This window comes from Podarcis filfolensis (genome assembly GCF_964270895.1).
Source record: "Podarcis filfolensis genome assembly, chromosome: 3".
NCBI lineage: Eukaryota > Metazoa > Chordata > Lepidosauria > Squamata > Lacertidae > Podarcis > Podarcis filfolensis.
This window is the reverse complement of record NC_139606.1, coordinates 5,351,824-5,376,577: the sequence shown is the minus strand read 5'-3', so window position 1 is coordinate 5,376,577 and position 24,754 is coordinate 5,351,824. Positions and strand designations below refer to the sequence as shown.

The window sequence follows — 24,754 nt, the reverse complement described above, 5'->3', positions numbered from 1 at the left end:
TGGGGCTTACTCCGAAGTAAATGGATGGAGAAGAATTACATGGAATTACATGTAAGAATTACATGGAATTACATGTAAGAATGCCAGGTAAAACGATGAGAATAATCTCAGAATAATTCTACCACTAATATTGCAGTAGCATCCAGCACAATTCTATATACTCAGAAGCAAGTCCTGCTGAATGCAGTGGCTCTTACTCCCGGGTAAGTGCAGTTTAGGATTTCACCCTCGGGAAATCAGTTTTCAGCCAGTGGTCATTCATTCTATCCCAGCCTCTTATTGGGGTCCCCCCCTTCTATTTTAGCCTTATGGTTATAAACTGGCCATCATAAATATGGATTATATGAATCTACAGATATGCATGACTATCCCTTAGTAACTAATCTTATAAGGCACAGTGAAAAAATAAGAAATAAGCAGGGGGGTAGCTGCCTCCCTAAACCAAGTAAATAAATAAAAATACTTTGCTAATTGACTAATCGCGCCACAGATAGCTTGGTTCTGCCCCTTACCTACCAAGCTGCCTTCTCCCGAGTCAAAGGGGCAGTGATGCCCCTCCAGGGATGGAGACGGGAGCTTGGCCCCCCCCCCTCAACCCCAGGGGCTGGACCGGAGGCTCTCTGCACAGAAAGCAGACACTCCATCCACAGAGCCATCATAAATACGGTTTGTATGAATCTACAAAAATGCATCTACAAAATATCCCATAGTAACTAAGCTTAAAAGCCACAGCAAAGAAAAAAGCAGAAGCATGGGTGTAGCCAGGAGTGCGGGGGGGGGGGTAGGCGCCCCCCTAAATCAAGTAAATAACTGACTAATTGTGCCACAGATAGTTTGGTTCTGCCCCCTCCCCAAGCATGAATCCGGAGCTGCCCCCACCTCCCCATCTGCCTTCTCCCCAGCCAAACCACTACACTCCCCCCCAGCAGCGATGCCCCTCCAGGGATGGAGAAGGGACCCTGGCCCCCCCTCCACTCCATGGGCTGGACCGGGGGCTCTCTGCCAGGAAAGCAGCCCCTCCATCCCCACAGCGCAGGACCGGGGGGGGGGGCAACCACGGTGCCTCTCCCCCCTTGCCTAGAGGAGTGAAGACCCCCCCTGCCCCCCCCAGGGCAGCGCTGGAGGAGGGAGGGCGAGAGGCAAAGGGAAGGATCCAGCCGTTGGGGGGCCGTTAGCAGCAGAACTGACCCTGGGGGGGGGGTCCTGTCCCTGGTCTCTCGCCTCCGGAGAGGGAGCCCGGCGCTGCCGCCCCGCCCGCCTCCCGGGCCCCCTCCGGCTCCCCTTTCTCCGAGAGGGGAGCGGGGACCAAGGGGCGGAGAGAACCCAGCAGCCCCAGTCCCTTGCTGGGAATGGGAGTTCTGCCAGGGGGAAACTACCATGCCCAGAATTCTTTGCGGCCAAGACTGGGCTGCTGCCCGCGTGCTTTCAAAATACAGTGTTCATGCAGCCTATGCACGTGCTTCCCTTTTCACGCACCTCCCTTACTGTCCGGAAAAATTAAAATTATCCCCACCTAGCCTGGGGTGGGGATAATCTTTCTCCTTCTAGCCTGAAAGAAAACCCTTGGGCAGCAGGGAGGGAAATATAGAAAATCATTTTTTTTAAGTCTCCCCATTTCTATTCAAGCAACCAGAGCGGAGGCAGGATCCTGCTCTGAACGTCCCTCGGTATGTCATCATAGTCAAAAGTGCAAGGGAGAGCAGTGCAGAAAGCGTCTGTCAACCTGCCCTGATTTAGGGACATTTCCCTGCCATGTTTCCTCCCACTTCTTAACCTGCATGTGGAAGTTTCTGATCAGAACTGGATTTGTGCAGTTGTACAGAGCTCTCTTTTTCTTATATATCTCAATGGTGGAAGGAGGAGACTTGCTCTTCCCTCTTTGTTCTCCCAAGCGCTGCTGAATGTGTGGTGCCCTCAGAGGCACAATTCATTTTCAGGACTCCTATGAGAAGATTCAGAAGGTGGCTCTGACACTTTTGACCCACCAAACTTCTGCCATGAAAAAAGCACGTCAGCTTTTTGAGTTATGAAAGGCTATTGAGAATTGAGCTCTTAGACTTAACACACCTGCTTAAATTTGTGAAAATCAAAGGTGTATAAAATAAATGGTTGAAACTTAGCTCCCCTCTATCATCTGAAGTTGGTTGTAAGGACACCCTGTTGTGTTGTTTATTAAGAGATGGATACGAAATACTAAAGAGTACTGTCTTCCCAAGTGATGCAGCCTTGGCCGCTCTGAGCGAGGTTAACCTTTCCAGACCCTTTGTTTCTCTGGCAGATACTTGGGCTAGAAACCCCTTTATGCAAACTAGAACGAGATGGCAGTAGCTGTAAGGGACGCGCGTGGCGTTGTGGGTTAAACCACAGAGCCTAGGACTTGCTGATCAGATGGTTGGCGGTTCGAATCCCCGCGATGGGGTGAGCTCCCGTTGCTCAGTCCCTGCTCCTGCCAACCTAGCAGCTCGAAAGCACATCAAAGTGCAAGTAGAAAAATAGGTACCGCTCCGGCGGGAAGGTAAACGGTGTTTCTGTGCGCTGCTCGGGTGGCCAGAAGCGGCTTAGTCATGTTGGCCACATGACGCCAATAAAGCGAGATGAGCTTTATTTATTAAGCCTTGGCCGCTCTGAGCGAGGTTAACCTTTCCAGACCTTTTATTTCCCTGGCAGATACTTGGGCTAGAAACTCCTTTACGCAAACTAGAATGAGATGGCTGTAGCTGTAAGCAACAGGCATCTTTGAGCATGCACAGAGTATGCCGCCTGGCAATCCCAGCAGATAGGAGAGGCTTGTTGCCGCCCATCAGCTGTCATCCTCTTATGACAGGCTGCCATTCCTCAAGTACTTGAGGAAACTGAGTGGCCCACCTGGCTGGCACCAGGGGAGCTTGAGAACATAAGAATCACAGAATTGTACAGCTGGAAGGGACCCAGCGGATCATCTAGTCCAACCCCTGCAATGCAGGAATATATGGCTGGCCCATCTGGGGATCAAACCTGCCACTGTGGCAATTTATTTGTTAAGAGGATGGGGGAAAGGGAACAGTTCTTCAAAAGGATCAGAATAAATGTGGCTGAAATTGCGCCCTTGAAAGCACCACCCCGGATTTGGAAAACTGATACCAGGAGCCATAGGTGCAAACAGCATTTATTGTGGGGCAGGCTTTATTTTGGAGGCTAAGGGCAGAGTCGAGTTATCTGTGATGCAGTTGGTCAGTTAGTTAAGTATTTTTATTGATTTATTTGATTTAGAGGGGGCAGCTCCCCCCCCCTCGCCTCCCTGGCTACTCCCATGCTACTGCCATCTTGGGTGCGGTGATGCTTTCAAGAAAGCAATCCCCAATATTCATTTTCTTTCTTTTTATGAACTTTTATGGACTTCCAATCTATATAATGTTTTAAAGAAAGCAATAATATTTTGCTATCGTCATAATAGCTTCTACGGATAAATTTGATTCATACTTACCTGTTCTGGCTTGCCTAAGGAGAAAATTAAAAGGTCTATCAGCTTTGAAGACAGGAGCCTGGGATCGTTTTAGCAACACCATAGCTGTGTAGTAGAAAACAAATAGGGAATGCCTACCTTTATTTTTCTCCCTTTCATTCAATTCCAGAAGTCTCAGAACAAGCCCAAATTACCATGCTAGCGTTGAAATAAATGTCTGCCCTGATCAGTCTTGGTTGGTGCCATGGGGCAGAGCTGCACCCCCAATACAGGCGCTGCTGCAACTTTCCTGGATGGGGCAGCGGTGAGATTGGGGCTGTGTGTGGGCACGGGTGGGAGAGCTGGATTGGCTCCACCTGTGTGCCTGCACAGCCCTAACCTCACTCCTCCCTGCCCAGTTCAGGTGAACTGCAGGAATGTGGGTGTCATGGCTGATGAACACCATGCCCCTTCCTGGTGCACATATTTGCAGCCCTTACCCTCTAACACAGAGAATATTCATACGTTTGATTCCCTACTGGCTGGGCCCTTGCACCTATGCAGATCCATTGGCTCTTGCCGGCCCGGAAAGCTCTACTTTAGAGCATTGGGACGTGATATTGAAGTGGTGTGTTTAACATTTAATGTTTTATTATGTTTTTGTATATGTTGGAAACTGCCCAGCGTGGCTGGGACAACCCAGTCAGAATCATCATCACCATCATCATCATGGAATAAGACATTCCTATTTGCATGGGAGAAATGTTGGAGGGTATGGGACAGGTATAGGAGATAGCTAGTGCTCCGAAGGTGCAGGAACAGCTTCAGCTGGAATCCAAAGGAATAGGCACATTCTGCATATTTATAAAAAGTGGAACATGGAAGAAAACCATATGTGAAAACTTAGTCGCGTCCCTTAAGAGGAGCAGGACTTGTAGCTGCTGGTTTTCTCAGGGCCCAGGGGTGCTGCATCGCGCGAGGTTCATTGTGACATCTCCCTCTGCTGGCTCATTGGTCGCCAGAGCTCTAGAAGGCCTGGGATCTCCTATGCTTGGATCATTCTGTGCTTGTGAGAGTAGAGACAGCATGTAAGTAGGATTTCTTTTCAGCATATCTTAATTGAGGGTCCGCGTTGCACACAGGCCATAGGTTGCACACTCCCTTGGGAGTGGTGGTGTGATTGAGGGGGGCCTTTAAAAGGCAGTGGTGCGGCGTTGGGGGGGGGGGTTACCTAGGTTTGCGCCGCCAAACACCTGCCCTCGATTTAGATGTGTGCTCTGGCCTTGCTCTGGACTTCGGTTGGTCGCCTGTTTTGGAATAGGGGCCGAGTAGGAATTTTTTCCATTTGGCAAATTGGTACTGGCCTCTTGGTTTTTCAGTAGTGAGCTTTGAGGGGTGAATGCAAAAACCAGTTTAGGGACGTAGATCAGGAGAGGACTAACTGTGAGCCCCATTTCTCACATTTTTCTCTTTCCTTTTTAGGCTTTCAAGACTGCGAAGAGCGATTTCGCGGATGGCGAAAAAAAATAAAGTGCGCCCTCTCCCCGAGTCCTCCCCCCCGCACCCCGCCTGCCCCTCCGCCTCCCCCTGTGGACCCCTTTTCAAAAGGACCACAAAGGTAAAACCTTTCAGCATATAGTAGTTGATTCCAGTCCCTAAGATTTCTTGGGAAAGGTCTCTGTCTGAGGCCTATTTTGAGCTTTGGATCATCATACGCCATGTGGCTCTTTGTTTCCCTGTAGGCTCCACGGACTTCCTTGCCGCCTCAGGTGAAACAGAAAGAAAGCAATCCTGAAGGTAATGTCTGTTTCTGTGGATGTGTTCAGAAAGTCTCTCTCTGTGTGTGTAAGAAGCCTCTCTAACTGGCAGCCTTCTCTTCTTTTCCTTTCAGAAGAGCTCATCCTGGAAGACCTGGAGGAAGAGGAGTAAGAGACTGGGCGGCATTGGGGCAGCTTTATCAATCGTTAACAGTTCTTGGCTGTTGTAATGTTTTGCTTTTGTGTCTTTCCTTGAAGGTGAAAGCTTGCGGAGATGAAGATGTAGCTCAGCGTTGTCTTGCTGCCCTCTCAGCATGCGCCGCCCCAGGCCAAGGCAATTTGATAGCCCAGCAGTGGAAGCAGCATGTGCCAGGTATTGGGGGAAATGCTGTGGTCCAGAGCATCTCTCCAGGGCTCTGCACTAACTCCCTGTGGCTCTGCTCCTCTGGCAGCGCATAAGGAATGTGTCGGTCCATGTGTGTGACTAGAGAGATGGTTTCGATGGTGGAAAGGTCCAGATTTAAAAAGCTGCGAACCTCACTATGGGAAGTCAGTCTCTCAGCCTGATTTCCTTCACTGAGGGGCAAAGGGGTGGGGATTATGAGGCTAAATCATCACTGAGTTCTTTGCAGGAAAACCAGGAGAAAAAGACAACAATTTTTTAAATAAAACCTGAATAAATATCTAAGGGAGGAGGAAAGCCAGAAGCAGCCACAACACATATTTTGCTCCTTTATATTCTCAGATGGGGCGCTGCTGAGAGTGCTGCATGAGCCAGAGTTGTGCTTAGTTTGTACTAGAAATTGGCTTTTAGTAGTGTAGCTCCAGCCCTCTGGAATCCATTCCCAGCTGGAATTAGACAGGTGCCTAGCACCATAATGTTTACGTGTCTTCTTGAAGATGTTTTATTTAGGAAAGCTCTCCCTAATGTATAACCCAGTAAGTCATCTGTAGGATCTGTACCATTCTGCCAGCAATTACCATCACCATCTGTTACTTGGGTATAGCCTGGAAGGTTCATAAAACCTCTCATGAGATGCAGAACTTCAACAGGACTTCAAATGCAGCAAAGCTGGAAAAGAAATTGACATTGGTGGGTATGTGTTGTTGTGAGCAGAGTATTTTTGTATTTTAAAGAGCAATAGGAACACAGTGTTCCTTTGACTCAGACATTGAGTCTGTCCCTACAGATTGAAAATTATTGTCAAAATATTGGGGAAATGCCAAAGCACTTATGGATGCTATGGACTGGGCTATTTGTGTGTGTTTGCCTTCATATATGGTTTGTGTTCCATTTGAGTTGCAGACATTGAGCAACTCCTCTGTTTTTCAGTTGTTAGATTCATTGGTATGAAAGCTTATTGTATTAATGCGAAATAATATTAATATTCAAAATATTTATACCCCACCCATCTGGTTGGGTTTTCGCAGCCACATACATACTGGGGACTAACTTAATGATGAACCTGTATACTGTAAGACTCTCAGATCTTGCAATACATGGGCTCATAGAGGAAGCATGTGGTATATATATATAGCTATTGTATGAGATGCTTTGGTCTTGGCATATTTTCTTCTATAGGACTATAATTTGAAACAGGTGACATTCCATTATGATGTAAAGCATCTGATAAACACAAAGGATGCTGTTCTTAATTTCTTATCCTGATCTTGTGCTATTTTTTACCGCTAGAGTACTGCAGAGGATACTGCTTTTGGGTCTTAGGATAAAATGAATGGACAGCCTAAAATAAAAGCAAGAGCCAATTGTTTCAATATCTCTTAAATGTTGAAGCACTAATCCTTCATTTCTCTCTCACCCATTTGAAATAACAGATAGAGAAGGAGAAAATATAAAAAGCCAGCCAGTAACTAATTAGAAGTGGTTGTTTTTACAGATGGCTGTACTGATCAGTGTGGGATTCTTCAGCGCATGGACACCATATGCCGCAGTCAGCTTCTGGTCAATATTTCACTCCAGTGAATCCAGTGAATGTTGCCATGTCTTTTTGCTAAATCCTCAACAGCCTACAACCCTTTTCATTTACTAGACTTTCAGCGAAACTTTCCGGCGTGAAATTAAGCGCCTCCAGTGCTGCTGTAGCCAGAAAGTTTACTTTAGCACCAAGCATACCACCAATAGCCATGTGTCAGTGATTTGGTCAGGATGGGATAACACACACATTTCTTTATTCAGAAGGACAGACAGTGGAGAAGTTCCAAATCCATCAGCTGCAGAAGTCTTATTTGAAAAAGTTGCTCCAGTGTTCAGATCATGAAGTCTCCCAGGGAAACACTGCAAGGGCAGTAATCCCTAGGAAGTTTATAATAAACTGCTTGCAGGATAATTCTGAGGTCTCTGTTCTTTAAAAAAAAGACCTGCCAGCAAGAAATGAGGAATCTCAAGGAATTTTGAGTACATGGACTAAATTAGAATTTGCTATGTTAATAGCTGGTAGAGGAGGTATTTATGCAATTAAAAGAGATTGTAATGTTAGTGAACTTGGCATTTGTTTTTGTGCTTTTGTTGGACTGTATGGGATGCTGAGCTCAGGTGTCAATGATGGAGTCTCAAGAGGCACAGGCGTCTTGAAGAATAAGAAAAGACCTTTGCTTAACAGGCTGTTAACACCTCCCCCTTCAATACTTCTATTAAGGCTGTTGAGCAAGAACCTTACAAAAAAATGGACTTTTCATAAAAGGGTGGCTCTACCCATCTTGTGCATGTCATCTCAGTAAAGGATTCGTGAGGTCACAGAACTGGAAACTGCCCATATCTCCCGTAAGGCCACCAACTTCAGACTCTACAGAGGCTATTGAGCAGGAAAAGAAAAAGGTAGACTACCAGGGGTAGGAATTGGATATTTGTCAATCTGACAAGCAAACAAAGCTAGGGCAACGAGACTGGACCGAAAGGGCAAGAGGCATGTGAACAAACAGTATGAAACAGCAGGACAAAATTTCACTACCTTTCTGTATCAGTAACATTTATTTAAAATTGTAATTTGCATATCCAAAGATCTGAAGTGTATTTCAGATATAATGCAGTCTTATATGCAAAATTTGAAAATTTACTCATCTCATTTACATTCTTTGATAGATTTTACATATGTATGTAATAATATTCCAGATAATTTCCCACTTTCTTAGAAAGCATAAAGCAACACCAGACATTGTAGATGATTTAGCATGAATTACTTCTTTTTATCACAATGCATCAACACAAACTATAAGATTCAGCATGAGATACAAAGTTTGTTATGAGACAGAAGTTTACACAGATTGCTGCCTATTATCCAAGCATTTCTCAATATCTTCAAGAACTTGGACAGCTGCTTTTGGGATTCGGGTTCCAGGGCCAAATATATTGGAAACACCAGAGTCATACAAGAAGTCATAATCCTGTGCAGGAGAAAAACAGACATAAAACATGCATGCAAACTTTGTAAAGTAAAATTCTGCAGAACACATGCTAAAAGAGCAGGGTTTAGCGATGGCAAGTGAGGAGGTAGCGCACATGGAGAAAGGAAAATAACTTAGTACAGTCATACATCGGAAGTCAAACAGAATCCATTCCAGAAGTCTGTTCAACTTCCAAAACGTTCAACTTCCAATGCGCAGCTTCTGATTGGCTGCAGGAAGCCCCTACAGCCAAGTGGAAGCACCACTGGATTTTCGGCTTCCAAAAGAACGTTCGAAAACTGGAACACTCACTTCTGGTTTTTGATCATTTGGGAGCCAGAACATTCGACTCCCAAGCCATTCGGGAGCCGAGGTACGACTATGCTAGCTATGGGGAAAAGCAGTGATGCTGTCACCTGTGCAAACTCTGCCATGTGTGCAAAGTCCTAGTGACTACAGGTTCAAGCAATCTCTGCTCTAGGTGTTATCCTATCTAACATAAAGAATGAAATCATCAAAAGTGGTGAACATTTTCACCTCTGCTCCAAGACAACCAGAGACTTGTGGCTCTATACGAATCTTTAGCCAGGTTTAACAATTACCGTATACCAAGGTCAAGAGATTCGAAGCAGAAAAGCAAATTCTACCCCACTCCACTCTCCATTTCCCCTCCAGCCCTTTCTTCCCTTCTAACTGTTTAAACCAATTCATGAACCAAGAACTTCTACACTGACCACTAATAATGAAACATATGTTCTGGATATTTTCCCACATTTATTATGCTATTTTTGTGATATACAAATGACATAAGAAAACTTGGTACAGTATACAGTGTACCTCTAGTTACGAACTTCATTCGTTCCGGAGGTCCGTTCTTAACCTGAAACTGTTCTTAGAGGCGTGCTTTCGCTAATGGGGCTTCTTGCTGCTGCGCCAGCACACAATTTCCATTCTCATCCTGGGGCAAAGTTCTCAACTTGAGGTAACTCCACATTAGCGGAGTTTTTAACCTGAAGCGTTTGTAACTCGAGGTACCACTATACTCATTTGTATAACATTATTCTTGTTTATAACGCCCCACCACCCCCTGGAAAAAAACAAAATTCTGGAAGAAGAAAAAATTATATACCGTATTTTTCGCTCTATAAGACATACCAGACCACAAGACGCACCTAGTTTTTGGAGCAGGAAAACAAGAAAAAAAATATTCTGAATCTCAGAAGCCAGAACAGCAAGAACAGCAGTGAAAGCAGCAATCCCTCTTGCTGTTCTGGCTTCTGGGATAGCTGCGCAGCCTGCATTCGCTCCATAAGACGCACACACATTTCCCCTTACTTTTTAGGAGGGAAAAAGTGAGTCTTAATAGAGCAAAAAATACAGTATATTCTATGTCAGTAAAGGAAACTAGTCCCTTTTTTCTTCATTTCTTAAAATGTTTATGAATATTTTTAACTTTAAAAAGTGATTTTTAAATTATTTGATTATATTGGCAGTTTTAGAAAGCTTTTAGGAGGCTGCTTTTCAACGGCGTTGTTCTGTGAACCCTAAACCTGTAAACTACAACGCTTTCCAAAATTTGCTGAAGGATTTCCACATTTCAATAGCTAGATGTTATTTTAAAAGCCTTTTAATGGTGTTCATTTGCCTGGAAGAGGAGGAGGAGGAGGAGGAGGAGGAGGAGGAGGAGGAGGAGGAGGAAGTAGATGGAGACCCCACCTCACTGGGAACAATTTAATCATCTCACAACAAGCCATCTTGTGATGGTGGTGCACAGTACCTGGGGAGGGATGACGCCTCCACACATGACGAGAATGTCTGGGCGGCCAAGGGCATGCAGCTCTTTGAGGAGTTCAGGAACAAGCGTTTTGTGGCCAGCAGCCAAGGTGCTCACACCCACGCAATGCACATCCGCATCTACCGCCTGCTGGGCCACTTCACGGGGTGTCTAGGAAGAGAAAGCGAAGTGTCAAACAATATGGGAAGGAAGAATGCATAAAACCTAACACTGCATGCAGACCCACGCTTCTTTTTTCATAGGGAAGAGTGACAAAAAAACACTAGACACCAGCATGCACCGCTGAAGGCTGCTGCTGGCATTTAGGTTAGACAATACAGTGGTACCTCGGGTTACATACGCTTCAGGTTACAGACTCCGCTAACCCAGAAATAGTACCTCGGGTTAAGAACTTTGCTTCAGGATGAGAACAGAAATTGCTTGGCGGTGACGCGGTGGCAGTGGGAGGCCCCATTAGCTAAAGTGGTGCTTCAGGTTAAGAATAGTTTCAAGTTAAGAGCAGACCTCCGGAACGAATTAAGTACTTAACCCGAGGTACCACTGTATGGGTGCCCAGAAAGTAGAGTACAGAGAGGAACATAACCACCTAACCCACTGCATCTTCCAACTCGGAAATCTGTAAAATCATCCCAGTACAACATATTCTGGTTGTTACCTTTGGTGCGAACAGGAAATTGAAACAATAGCTGCATGTATTTTTTACAAAATAGTTTTACAAATTAATAAATTGCTTAAAAGCCCGAGGCCCTCAAAGCTGTGTACAATAATATAAAATACAAAAATATATTAAAAAAATAAATAAAACCATTCCTACAGATGACTTACTGGGAGCCTAGAGCTTGCCGATCAGAAGATCGGTGGTTCAAATCCCCGCAATGGGGTGAGCTCCCGTTGCTCGGTCCCAGCTCCTGCCCACCTAGCAGTTCAAAAGCACGTCAAAGTGCAAGTAGATAAATAGGTACCACTCCGGCGGGAAGGTAAATGGCGTTTCTGTGCACTGCTCTGGTTTTGCCAGAAGCGGTTTAGTCATGCTGGCCACGTGACCCGGAAAAACTTTCTGTGGACAAACGTTGGCTTCCTTGGCCAGTAAAGCGAGATGAGCGCCGCAACGCTAGAGTCGTCCGTGACTGGACCTAATGGTCAGGGGTCCCTTTACCTTTAACTATCCTTTATTCAAGTGTCAGACATTTTAATTGCTAGGAGAAGCAAGCAAGCAAACAAATAAAAATTTGAATGGAAGAGACTAAATACCTGGAAGAGTGGGCCTATATCCACATCAAACCCAAGGTCAGCAAATCCTGTTGCAATCACTTTGGCTCCTCTGTCATGGCCATCTTGGCCCATTTTTGCAACAAGAAGACGTGGTCTCCGACCTTCACGTTCCACAAACTTGTTAACTCTGAATTTAGAAATTGCTTTTGTAAGTTGCAGACGGTTTAAGTAACATTTTTAAGGGTATCTTGACAGCTGTGACCACAACAAAAAAGTCTTCTATTTTTAAAAATTTATCTATATGCATTTGAATTCTATTAGTAGTATGGAGTTTTATGTGTATATGGAAATTTTATATCTCTCATTTACCTTCCTTTTGGTAATGATGCGATTGAATCAAATCATGAACAAAAGGAAAAACAGGGAATACATTAAAATAACACAAAAAAATTCTAGTGACTCCCAAGATAATAGATGCATAATTATGCTGAGCTTTCTTTATTTATTTCATAAAAGCAATAAAATTAGCAGTAAAAAGAACTAAAAACAACCTTTTCAAAACATTGAAAAAATAAAATCAGCAATACTGATTTTTAACACAGATTAAAACACACATCACCATTCTCTTGGGTAGGTCTCTCAAAACAAGCATGTTTTTACCAAACAGAGTAACAGAGGTGCTTGCCTGATGTCAGTAGGAAAGGAGTTCCCAAATGTAGATGTGGCTACGCTGAAGGATATTATTATTAACAAGTATTATGTGGTACCCGTAACCATGCCAGTTCTGCAGAATGAAGTGGCCGAGTGGGAAAATATGGGTTAAAGCAATCTTGCAGGTGGACTGGTCCCAAGGTATTAATGGCTTTATATACTACTGGTAACACCTTGAACGCAGCCTGGTATTTTATCAGGTTGTCCTCATCATCAACAGTCTTAAATTAAAGGCGATGAGTTTATTTTGTTAAATGTCTAGTTTACAATACTTCCCATAACCAATTAAAAAGTACAGCGAATTAATTTTACAGTATTTCCGAAGATAGTCTTTAAATTTCTTCCAGTCTTCTTCCACCAACTCTTCTCAATTAATGAATGTTAAAATTATGCTTGGATTGGTAATAAGTGGTCACTAGTGACAAAAGTTAATAAGATTATGTAAAAAAAAATGTATTGATAAATGGTTGAAAATATTGAGGTATAATATGTTATGACACAAAGTTAAGATATTTGAAAAAGAGTAAGAATTTGCTGAATCAAGTATGTAAATGGGAACACAAAAGGGGGGAGGTGTGAGGAGGTCAAGGATACAAGCATATGAATTTGAGGATATTGAGAAAAATGGATTTGTTTTATCTTTTTTAACTTCTTTTTTTTCTTAATTAGCTGTTTTTTGTGTATTTCGTGTGTTTTTTTTATTGTCTATTTTTATTTGTGGTTTCTTTTTTTATTCTGTAAATTTTTACTTTTATCTTTTGTAAAACTCTAATAAAAATTTATTTAAAAAAAAAAAAAAGTACAGCGAATTTGCAGAACGGATGCAACAAACCTGATAACAAACATAACTAACATAGTAAGGTTGAAAACCCAGCATTAACAAAACAAAACCAACCCATTTTAGACATGGGCAAAGAGGTAATAGCTTTAAGGTAATTGTTTGACTTTATAAAATTTGGAAGAACATTTATTAAATAAAAATGGTTGGCTTATAAAGTGGATAAAAGAATGTAATCCCCCAATTAAAAATGGAGAAGATAAAAGAAATGCAGAAATTACAGAGGGCAGTATCAAATGAATACCTCCCATCAGTGCTAGGATTTCTGCCTGTGAGATAGGCTTCCCTCCTCTGCCTCTTGTGCCCCCCTCAATCTGCTCTGGAGGGAAGGGGGCACAGCTGACAGGAACTAGCATTAGTGCAATAAATTTGAGAAGTGTAAGAAATTCTGTGAAATACAAACTACTGTATAGTTTAAATACTCTAAAACTTTGGAAGTGAGATGGGACATACATTCGTAGCATGCAAAAATTTGTAAGCCTGATAGCACACCATCTGATTTAATCCTTTCCATAGAAACAGCACACCTTACCTGTTGATTGCTTGAGCAATTTCGTCACTCTCCCCAAACTCCTGACGGTAAGCTCCACTCACCATGCGGTCACTGGCTTTGTGTTCACCAAACACCTTTTTCATTGCATCCGTTATTTCACCAACTGTACATCTGAAAAAATGTATGCGGCCCAAACATTAAGGTTGGGTAAACACACCTCAACAGAAAGAAATAAAAACTCAGCGCCTATTTCAATGGCACTTCTCACAATAGTTTCATATTACAATAATCTAAGCACAGCAAACTTAATCTCAACTTTCCCCAATTCTGCAATATTGGAAGTTAAAAAAGGTTAGGGACCCCTGACAGTTAAGTCCAGTTGCAGACGACTCTGGGGTTGCGGCGCTCATCTTGCTTTACTGGCCGAGGGAGCCGGCGTTTGTCCGCAGGCAGTTTTTCTGGGTTATGTGGCCAGCATGACTAAGGCTCTTCTGGCGAACCAGAGCAGCGCACAGAAACGCTGTTTATCTTCCCGCCGGAGTGGTACCTATTTATCTACTTGCACTTTGACGTTCTTTCAAACTGCTAGGTTGGCAGGAGCTGGGACCGAGCAATGGAAGCTCACCCCATCGCGGGGATTCGAACTGCTGACCTTCCAATCAGCAAGCCCTAGGCTCTGTGGTTTACACTACAGCGCCACCTGCGTCCCCTATCGGAAGTTAGAATGGTGTATTAATGTTCAGTAGAGCTGCGCTAAATGCTCCTAGGAGATGCCTTAGTTGGACCCAAAGCTAAGCACATACAATGGGGCTTGTGGACCCTGACTTCCCAGTCATCCTCCCCACAGCAGTCTTGAAATGTTCCACTGAGAATATAAAGGAGCAAAATATTTGTTATGGCTGCTTCTGGCTTCCCTCCTCCCTTAGATATTTATTTGCGTTTTATTTATTTAAAAATTTGTTGTCTTTTTCTTCTGGTTTTCCTGCAATGAACTCAGAGTGATGATTTAGCTTCATAATCCCCACCCCTTTGCCCCTCAGTGAAGGAAATCAGGCTGAGAGACTGACTTCCCATAGTGAGGTTCACAGCTTTTTAAATCTGGGCCTTTCCACCATCGAAAACATCTCTCTAGTCCCACACATTACTTATGCGCTGCCAGAGCAGGGCCACAGGGAGTTAGTCAGAGCCTGGGAGAGATGCTCTGAACTACCCTTTGGTTAAATGCACAGTATTTCCCCCAGTACCTGGCACGTGCTGCTTCCACTGCTAGGCCCAGCAAATTGCCTTGGCCTGTGGCGGCGCATTCTGATAGGGCAGCAAGACAACGCTGAGCTACAACTTCATCTCTGCAAGCTTTCACCTTCAAGGAAAGACACAAAAGCAAAACTTTACGACAGCCAAGAACTGTTTGCAGCATAATTCTATAGGGCTCCCTGGTTCTGCTTAAGTTGTTCCTTTTATACAATTTGTTCTGTTTTTATACTGCAAGCCACACAGAGAGCTTTAGTTATAGGGTGGGATAAATAATCAAAGTAAACGAGTAAGTAAGTAATAGAGACTGTTTTGTAAAAAAAGAGTTTGAAGAGGACTCATGTAATCAATATTTATTAGATTACCAGCTTCAATAAGACCTGTATCAGTACATCTCCTTGGTGCCAGCAGTTTATCTATCTTGCCATAAATGTCACTCCTGAAACTTAAAGGAAATATCACTCATTGCCTTTGATATAATGCAAACAGATATGCTCTGAAGCCCCAAAATAGGAAACCCTCACAGAGATGCAGATTCACTTGTTTGCGTCTAAGAGGTTCCCAATCAGGGAACTCTGCTGACATCTACTATCATTGAAAAAGAACAAACCCAGGCATTGCACACACATGACATTATTTAGTTCTAAAAATTACACCCTGACCATCAATGCTAATTAATCATCTGTCCAATATGTGTGTGTGTGTTGGGAGGATGCAGTTCAGCCTGCAAACTAAACAGGTTTAGTACAGTTTTCTAACACAATTCTAGCAGTCAATTTAGGAAGGTGGTAACATTTAAAATAAAATGAAGGGTCCAGAAGCTTTGTTTATGAAAATCAGGAATGTTCAAAATCAACAATAGTAGTTTGATAATGTATTTGCCTATTCTGGTAAAAAAGCCCAAACAGGATAAATTATTAGCTATACAACCTCCAGCTATGACTGAAATAAGCCACTACCTTTGACATTGTCAATTGTTCAGCTTCTGAAGTGTTATACTATATCTGTGAGCAATTAAAGTATGTATTTTTTTAAATAGCTATCAACACACAACAACATATTATTTATACCCCACTCATCTGGCTGGGTTTCCCCAGCTACAAGACATAGATACAGACAGGACAAGAGAGGGGCTTCAGCAAAGAAGGGAGTAGAGAACAGTATTAAAATGATATTTTCTCTGAGAGAGAGAGAACGAGCACGCAATATGGAAAATGCATATTATTTCAATCGGTCAAAGTGATCCTAAGCATATTAAGAAGTATTCTTAACTGTAATATGGTTTGACACAAATATAAAATAACACTGTATGCTGATTTATAATGTCAATATTACTTCACCTATTAAATCTCTAACACTTACCTTTTTAAGTTTTTCAATCTGTTTGTTACGGACTGAAGTGTTATCAATTGCCAAAACTTCAACAGTCTCTTCTTTTTCCAACTGGTATTTATTCACTCCGACAATTACTTCAGAACCTGGGTATTTCCCAAACGTTAAGGATTTAAAATAAATTTCAGAAACTGCTAACTTAAAACAAGTTTCTATCAAGCTGCGACATGAAGTCAGATTTCTAATAAGAAAAACACAACCTGAAAGCTTTTTCACCAATGGCATTCAAATTTTAATTTAGGTAGCTAAGATTTTCAGCTTGCATGCACGTAAAAACTGCAATGCTTCCACACAGGTGAACATGTCACGATCTGTATTGCAAAGGAGAGGAAACCTCAAATACAGAAAAGCCAAAGTCAATGGGACCCATGAACAATGTAAGAAACAGTGGATGCTATTAACAGAAATAGCTGTGCAATATGAAGTCACAGGCAAGATTATATGAATAAAAGGTAAAAGGACCCCTGACCATTAAGTCCAGTCGTGGACAACTCTGGGGTTGCGGCGCTCATCTGGCTTTACTGGCCGAGGGAGCTGGCATACAGCTTCCAGGTCATTTGGCCAGCAGGACTAAGCTGCTTCTGGCAAACCAGAGCAGCGCACGGAAACGCTGTTTACCTTCCCGCTGAAGCGGTATCTATTTATCCACTTGCACTTTGACGTGCTTTCGAACTGCTAGGTTGGCAGGAGCAGGGACTGAGCAACGGGAGCTCAACCCGTCGCGGGGATTCGAACCACTGACCTTCTGATCGGCAAGTGCTAGGCTCTGTGGTTTAACCCACAGCGTCACCCGTGTCCCTTATAGCAGCCAGAAAATAAACAATTCCCCTATGAAACAGAGGACTTGTATAGGGCAATAGAAATCAGTTCAAAAATACAAACTACTTTTTGAAAGCCCCCCCCCTTTAGTAGGTGGTTCATTATGCAGCATGGGTGACAGCATGAGAAAAACAATTCCCCCTGGGCTTGCAGCACTAGTTGCAGAGTTCACTGGAACCCAGCCATTGTTTCATGTATGGTGTCTAGCTCAGACAGGCAAAAAACAAATGCAACTTTAGTGGTACCTTGTGTTGTGTAACCTCCGCCGCGTGTGTCCACAGAAGCGGTCCTCCAGTTACGAAATTTTCGGGATATGGCCAGGCCTCTGGAATTGATCCCGTTCGTAACCGGAGGTACCACTGTACTACTGTTTCCAAAGGATTTTATTTCATACACTGACAGACTTATCTTACTAGCAAGTGTTGCTGAAATTCAACTTGGATTCTACATTTTCATTCTCCTAATTTTGGACTAGAGTTTTACGAGTTACGGGAACTTAAGTCTTAATATATGAATAAAGGTATTCAAGTTCAAGACTGATACTTGTCTATATGTCTGGCAGACTGCGGCTGCGCAGTTACGTAAGTGTATGTTGTGTTTAAATAGTGTCCATTTTCCTTACCAGAATCAATCCTGGCTTGTCTCCGAGCAGCACACTCTTCAATTCGAAGTTTGGGTATTCCTTCAGCTACAGCTTTGGCCATCCCACCCATTTCCTCAATCTCATTAATGAGCTAACCAAACAACAGAATTTGGATACTGTTAATGACTCTCAGTATGTGGCTGTCTAGCACTAAAATCACCATTAAAGCAACATTCTCTCACCCCACTATTTGCAAGGAAACCACTTACAAAATTGGGACAGATGAAATGCAACCATTTAAGACCAGGGGTGGGGAACTGCCTCCAGCCAGTGTGCTGGCTCCCTAAGACTCTCACACTCTGGTGTCAAAGTCCAAAGGGGATTGTTGCAAACTGCCCAGCTGATGGGCAGTTACAGCTACCTCCTTTGAAGGTATGCTCCCAAGTCCAATCAGCTGACTGGTGCTGGGAGTGTGCCCTGAAACACAAAGCAGTTTCCATTGAAAGCATTATTTTATTATTATTAATTATTAAATTTGTATACGGCCCTTCAGCTGATGATCACAGAGTTCCCCCTCTTGCTTTTAAAAGCAGTTTCGGTGCTTCAAAAACAAACAAACAAACAAACAAACAAACAAACAAACAAACCCCTCCCCAATGCACTGGGTAGTTCCCATGGGGAAATTCCTGAGGAACTGTACAGCACTGAAAGGGAGTTCCACTTGCCAAGGAACAATCAGGAGCTCACCCTTCCAAATGGCATTTCTTAAAACCAGGTTTGTGAATAGCTATTTGTTTACCCACCCAAGTAAAGCAAGATGTTGTTCCTGCTAATCAGGACGGTATGTAAATTGGAAAGCATGTAGTTCTCTTATTTTAGGTAAAGGTAAAGGGACCTCTGACCATTAGGTTCAGTTGCGGACGACTCTGGGGTTGCGGCGCTCTTCTCGCTTTATTGGCCGAGGGAGCCGGCATACAGCTTCCGGGTCATGTGGCCAGCATAACTAAGCTGCTTCTGGGGAACCAGAACAGCGCACGGAAACGCCGTTTACCTTCCCGCCGGAGCGGTACCTATTTATCTACTTGCACTTTGATGTGCTTTTGAAATGCTAGGTGGGCAGGAGCTGGGACCAAACAACGGGAGTGGGGATTCGAACCACCGACCTTCTGATCGGCAAGCCCCAGGCTCTGTGGTTTAACCCACAGCGCCACCCACGTCCCTATTCTCTTATTTTAGGCATTGCCTAAGTTTGGATTGCCCAAGAGGTCAATCCAAACCTCTGACCAGTCATTGTGAAAGGGGGAGGGAGAGAGAGAGAAATATCCTTTCGCTATGCCAGCACCCAGGCTGGTGCAGGCCCAGAATGGATCTGCTGCAGTCACATGAGAACAGCAGGGTTGGCAAAGGATCAACTCTGCCAGCCAGTGATGGTAACTTCTCCCTGCCCACTGTTCAGAGGTGCCCTGGGACATTCCTCACCAATGGTGGAAAGAAGCTGAGCTGGGCAGTACAGAGGAACATTTCTGTCTTGTCCAAACCCCAAACACAGCGTATCAAGGGTTTAGATCGCTCTGCAAATATACAGGCTACTAAGTTTTCAAGACTTATTTGCAAGGCTGCTTAAAATTACCAGCTTCCTTTTTCTCTCTGCCTCCCTCCTCAAAGCAAAAGACTGACCTTTAATGCAGCTCCATACATATCATTGGTGAGAGATTCCATCAGAAAGGAGCCACCCCATGGATCTGCGACTTTAGGAATCCCAGACTCTTCCTGTATTATAATCTGGGTATTGCGGGCAATTCGAGCACTTTTCACCGTTGGTAATCCCAAAGCTTCATCAAATGAATTTGTATGCAAGGACTGAGTACCTCCAAAAACAGCTGCCAATGCCTCAATTGTAGTGCGGATGATGTTATTATAAGGATCCTAGACGAAAAACCAGAGCATTTGTAAGGAATATAGTACACCAATATACAGAGTGCAGTAGATTAGCAATTAAAAAAACTGGGCTCCTCTACCTTTACTTTTTTAGCTTTGAGGCCCCAAAATTGGGCCTCTCAGGGGATTCACAGAAACTTGAATCCAGCCGATCCGAACCTACCAGTGTCCTGTCCCTATCCTCAAATGCCCTATCTTGGGGCTTGTCCACAGGCCACTGCCAGAGGTAGATTCCTGCCCCACTGGGGCAGAGAGGAGCCTTCCCTGATGGCAAAGGGTCCCTTTTGCCTTATCTTAACCCCCTTCATTGGTGGAGATTGGAGGTGGAAATCTGTTTGGCCGTATTCAGAATCGCTGACCATCTAAATATGACTTCCTCCTATATGTACACCACTGTTAACCACACATCTAAATACATTTAAATTGCATGTACATTTAAAATAAATTTAATTAAATATCAGGATGCAGGAAAGTTGAGCAAAATCTTATTTAGTAATGACATTAGGTAGTCAATACTATTTCCTCATTCCTTCCTCTCTTTGTCTTTTAACAGAAGCTGTTCGAAGGCACCCAGAGTTAGAAAGGCTACTGCTTTATTATCTGTGAGCATGCACCGCTATATTTACTACACTTGGGGTAGATAATTAAAATGGGATTCCTACCTGCTCAGTTAGTGACCACCCAGAAGTCTGACAATGAGCTCGAAGGAGAAGTGATTTGGTGTCCTTGGGCTGAAACATTTTCTCTATTAAATGAGCCCAAAGCCGCCTCCCAGCTCTTAGCTTGGCTATTTCCATGTAGAAGTTCATACCAATTCCCCAGAAGAAAGACAGCCTAGAATAAGAGCACAAATGGTCTTAACAGAGTAGAATAAGGAACAAATTACACTGTGGATTATACAGTACATATAAATAACAATGTTCTTGAACCCAAAATTGAAAGATGTGTCCTTCAGCCTCTCTTTGAAATACTAAAGGGATAGTTGGGTTTTCAAGAGTACATCTGCAGAAAGTTCTGATCACAAGCAACAGTCATGGCTGATAGATCAATCCCATGAAGCCACCAGATGGCCACATTCATCCTGGGGTTGGAAATGTTGGGTTGTATCTAACACTGTTGTTCCATTTCAAGCAACAGGCTTCCACTTGTGCAATGGAACTTCCTTCCTCTTCTGCAGTCCCTCCTTCAAGATCTCTTCCAGGGGACTGGGGGAACCTTCCAGAGCAGATTCCGACATAAGGAGAACAAAAGGTTTGTACATCCATTGCTATAGCATCAAACCATTTTATACATTGGAACCAGAGCCCAGTCTTGATATTAAAAACTAGATTCCCCCTGACAAAGATGACCGACTGATGTACCTTGGTGCAAATTCATCAATAGTGAGACCAGCCTGGAGTCCAGTTCTGCAGTACTCTAAGCCATCAGCTATAGTGTAAGCTAATTCCAAAATCGCATCGGCTCCAGCTTCTTGCATATGGTATCCACTGATGGAAATAGAATTAAATTTGGGCATGTGCTGCAATAAAAAAAGTATACAGCTTTGTTCTACAAGAGACATCAACTACACGTAGTAATGATAATTAATGGATATTAAAGCAAATAATACCTTTGATGTATATTGAAATATGTCAGCAATTATCCGCATTGATGGTTCTGGAGGGAAAATATATGTATTTCGAACCATGAATTCTTTCAGTATATCATTCTGTATTGTCCCAGTGAGCTTGGATTGTGGCACTCCTTGTTCCTCCCCAGTTACGATGAATGTAGCTAGGACAGGAATTACTGCCCCGTTCATTGTCATTGAAACGGACATCTTTTCCAAAGGAATCCCATCAAAAAGTATCTTGGTATCTTCTACTGTATCAATGGCAACTCCAGCCATTCCAACATCTCCACGGACTCGGGGGTTGTCTGAATCATATCCGCGGTGAGTTGCCAGATCAAAAGCAACAGATAAACCCTGCTGGCCAGCTAGTCCCATAAAAAAAAAAGATTAATAACAAAAGAGTTAAAATAAAACCCCCTAATATTACACATCTTAATTAAGAGTCAGACTGAATCACAAGCTACACGTGTTCTGGCAGCATTTGAACAAGAATCATACAATAAATGTTAGCAGTAGTTTTTAACTAAAAAACTGACCACTGAGAGCTAACATAAGAATCTGCAAGTGATCAAATATTCTGCTTCCAGACCTACCCTTATAAACTATATGCCTGATCCTGCACATCAAACTCAGTGTTCCCCACTCCCAAGTAAGGGTGCACAGTGATGCAATCTTACAGCAGAATCCTATGCATAGCTACTTAGAAGAAGTGTCCTGGGTTCCTTCTAAGTATGCATGCCTAGGATTGCTCTCACAGTTATACATGAAATACTTTGGTCCCAAAACCACAGTGCAATCCTAACCATGCCTACTCGGAAGCAAGTCTTACTGAATTCAATGGGGCTTACTCCCAGGTTAGTGGGGTTAGGACTGCAGCCCTAGATCAGGCTTCCTCAACCTCAGCCATCCAGATGTTTTTGGCCTACAACTCCCATGATACCTAGCTAGCAGGAGCAGTGGTCAGGGATGATGGGAATTGTAGTCTCAAAACATCTGGAGGGCCGGGGTTGAGGAAGCCTGCCTTAAGACAATATTTTCCCCCACCCCATTCCCTTAGCCCTGTGTCTCACCCCTGATGTTGTCCTTGTAGAATTTATTGCTTTCTTCAACAGTACTGAAACCAGCATACTGGCGGATGGTCCAAGGCCTGTAGGTATACATGGTAGGGTAAGGACCACGGGTGAAGGGTTTGACGCCAGGTAGTTCCTCAGGAAAGTCCTTTGTGTCCCGAGTAGAGTACAACGGTTTGATGGCGATTCCTTCCGGGGTGTGCCATATCAGCTCCTCTGGATTCTTGCCCTTTAACTGCTTTTTGGCCATGGCCACCCACTCTGGGTGGAGTACCTGTTCATGGAGCGCGCGCCAAAACTGCTCACGGAGGTGTGGCCCTGCTTCTTTCCTGTAACAGGAGGGCCAGAGGCGCAGAAGTCCATTCTTGGCACGTAACATTATTATTTTTTGCTGAAGTGGCAGCTGTTAAGCTGCAGCCTGTGGATTGAGATCTGAATATTACAATATTACAATACGACATAGTGAGATGTGAGTACCAGTCGCATCAAAAACAGATAAAAGTTTGCAGATATATATTTTTTGAAGTTTCTTTTGTTGCAGCCACCCTTAGCCTTGTTGCACAACAAAGGCTTTTAGGCAGTTTAATCAGAGAGTTTTCTTATGCACTGAAGTTTTCCTTTTTTGAAAAAAAAAGAGAGCACACATAACAGCCTGCTTTCTGCCACCAGCTGAATGACATGGAGCGTTCAGTTTGTGTGCTGACATTATTGTAGCAAGTGATCAACTACAGTGGTACCTCAGGTTACATACACTTCAGGTTACAGACGCTTGAGGTTACAGACGCTTGAGGTTACAGACTCTGCTAACTCAGAAATAGTACCTCGGGTTAAGAACTTTGCTTCAGGATGAGAACAAAAATCGTGCTCCGGTGGCGCGGCAGCAGTGGGAGGCCCCATTAGTTTCAGGTTAAGAACAGTTTCAGGTTAAGAACGGACCTCCAGAACGAATTAAGTTCATAACCCGAGGTACCACTGTAGTAGGTTAGTGGGGAAGCAGCTAGGCAGCACCTTTCCCTTCAGCCTATCAGAATAGGAATATGGGGGGGGGATGGGGAGAGCAGTACATGGACTCATTCTGTTCAAGGGGGAAGGAAGGCAATCTAGATCCCCACTGCAGGAACACAGCTGCTGGGGAAGAAAGCACTGGAGTGCCAGATGTACAATGGGCAGAGTAGTGGGCTGTAGCCCTAGCCTAGGGCCTCATAATCTAGTGGGGAATTGGGCCTCTTGCCATTTTTTTTTTAAAAAAACAGGCATATTTTACTATCTAGGCACAGTTGTTCTGTAACATCAAACACATGACGTAGGTGCCTGTGTCTGGCCTGATTTTGTGTAATGTTACCACCTAGCTACAATCTCCCTTTGAATGTTAGGAGTGAATGTCTTTGTTAATGCCATATGTTTGCAAACTTGTTAAAAGGTCATGAATTTATAAGCAATATTTCAGAGATATTTGACTTTCATCGAGCTCGATAAAGAAGAGAACGAGCTTTTGTTTTGAGAGGTTGCTTTCGCCCGGGCCTGACTCCCCATTTTGCGCGGAAGGGAACACTCAAGCGTGCCTATTCAGCATCACTGCCCTTATGCACTCTGCGCATGGACAGAGGCACCCTCCTCCTCCCTCTGGCTCACAGCTGTCAACGTTTCCCTATTTTAAAGGGAAATTCCCTTATTCTGAATAGGATCCCTCGCAAGAAAAGGGAAAAGTTGACAGCTATGCTCTGGCTCCCAGGCAGGGCCGGGGCTGCCACGCGAATACCGTTCTCTCGCCTCGCCTCAGCTTCCGTCGTTGCAGGAAAAGAGGACGACGTAAAATAAGTATTTCAAAACGGGCCTCCTGTCAGATAAGAAGAGACCCTAACCCTCCAGTCTGCGCATGCGCGCTTGAAGGATTTAACCCAGGGATTGCCAACCTTGCGTCCGCAGCTGTTTTCTGGAGGGACTACAACTCCCATCATCCCTCGCTAGCAAGACCAGCGACCGGGGCAGATGGGAACTGTAGTCCAGCAGCAGCTGGACACCCAGCGTTTGGGAAACCCTGATTATCCCCGCTCGCTTTTCTCCTCAAGGGCCAAAGAGGCGTGGGGGGGCACCTGTGGAATCAGACGCCCGAGGGCTCTCCGTGACTCAAGCGGGAGCTGCGCGGGAGACGCTGAAGAGGAGGCCGAGGACGACGGAGAGGAAGGAAAGGCAAAACCGCCTGCGCTTCTCGTCCGCCCATTACGGTACCTGCTGCGGCCGCTTGCGGAGCCAGGGACGGAAGCGGAGGCGCCGTCCGACTGCAACGCGCAGGCGCCGCTGCGGCCAGGCCCCCCCCCCCTTAGCGAGCCACTTCCGGCCGCCTGAGGCTTCTGCGTCTGTCTGTCTGTTTGTGTGGCCCCGCCCCCTTCCTAACGGCTCCCGGAACGTCGTCTCGCGAGAGTGGGCGGAGCGAGTGAAGCCGCCCAACATTCCCGAGCG

At 44.2% G+C, this 24,754-nt stretch overlaps 1 protein-coding gene and 1 pseudogene across 8 annotated transcripts; one reads left to right on the top strand and one right to left on the bottom strand.

Moving 5' to 3' along the window:
• Window positions 1-80: 80 nt before the first annotated feature.
• On the top strand, window positions 81-7,680 carry LOC310759003 (rhodopsin-like; annotated as a pseudogene). Its single transcript, XR_014552298.1, has 6 exons — window positions 81-87; window positions 4,904-5,039; window positions 5,313-5,346; window positions 5,437-5,551; window positions 6,120-6,271; window positions 7,077-7,680. The product of XR_014552298.1 is annotated as a rhodopsin-like (transcript).
• A 468-nt stretch (window positions 7,681-8,148) lies between these two features.
• MMUT (methylmalonyl-CoA mutase) lies at window positions 8,149-24,657 on the bottom strand. Of its 7 annotated transcripts, XR_014546322.1 has the most exons (14): window positions 24,054-24,193; window positions 22,295-22,712; window positions 21,222-21,589; window positions 20,974-21,131; window positions 20,275-20,446; window positions 19,352-19,600; window positions 17,714-17,825; window positions 16,243-16,358; window positions 14,874-14,989; window positions 13,669-13,800; window positions 11,627-11,774; window positions 11,201-11,291; window positions 10,358-10,525; window positions 8,149-8,580 (listed from the first exon to the last, which is right to left on the bottom strand). XR_014546322.1 is itself a non-coding variant. In XM_083606484.1 (13 exons), exons 2-13 carry the CDS (start codon window positions 22,671-22,673, stop codon window positions 8,452-8,454), a joined length of 2,247 nt encoding a protein of 748 aa, XP_083462610.1. In that variant the 5' UTR covers window positions 22,674-22,712; window positions 24,524-24,657; the 3' UTR covers window positions 8,149-8,451. The 7 variants fall into 7 exon arrangements, 6 of the variants coding, with proteins under 6 accessions (XP_083462610.1, XP_083462611.1, XP_083462612.1 ...); XM_083606484.1 differs by lacking the exons at window positions 11,201-11,291; window positions 24,054-24,193 and adding an exon at window positions 24,524-24,657; XM_083606485.1 differs by lacking the exons at window positions 11,201-11,291; window positions 24,054-24,193 and adding an exon at window positions 24,388-24,652.
• Window positions 24,658-24,754: the final 97 nt, after the last annotated feature.

Excerpts from the sequence above, each read along its gene's own strand:
- MMUT (XM_083606484.1), bottom strand. The coding sequence starts at position 22,673 with ATGTTACGTGCCAAGAATGGACTTCTGCGCCTCTGGCCCTCCTGTTAC. Across the intron at positions 21,132-21,221 it reads TATTTCAATATACATCAAAG|CACATGCCCAAATTTAATTC; the intron begins GTATTATTTGCT and ends TTTTTATTGCAG. Across the intron at positions 20,447-20,973 it reads ATTGATGAATTTGCACCAAG|GCTGTCTTTCTTCTGGGGAA; the intron begins GTACATCAGTCG and ends CTCTTATTCTAG.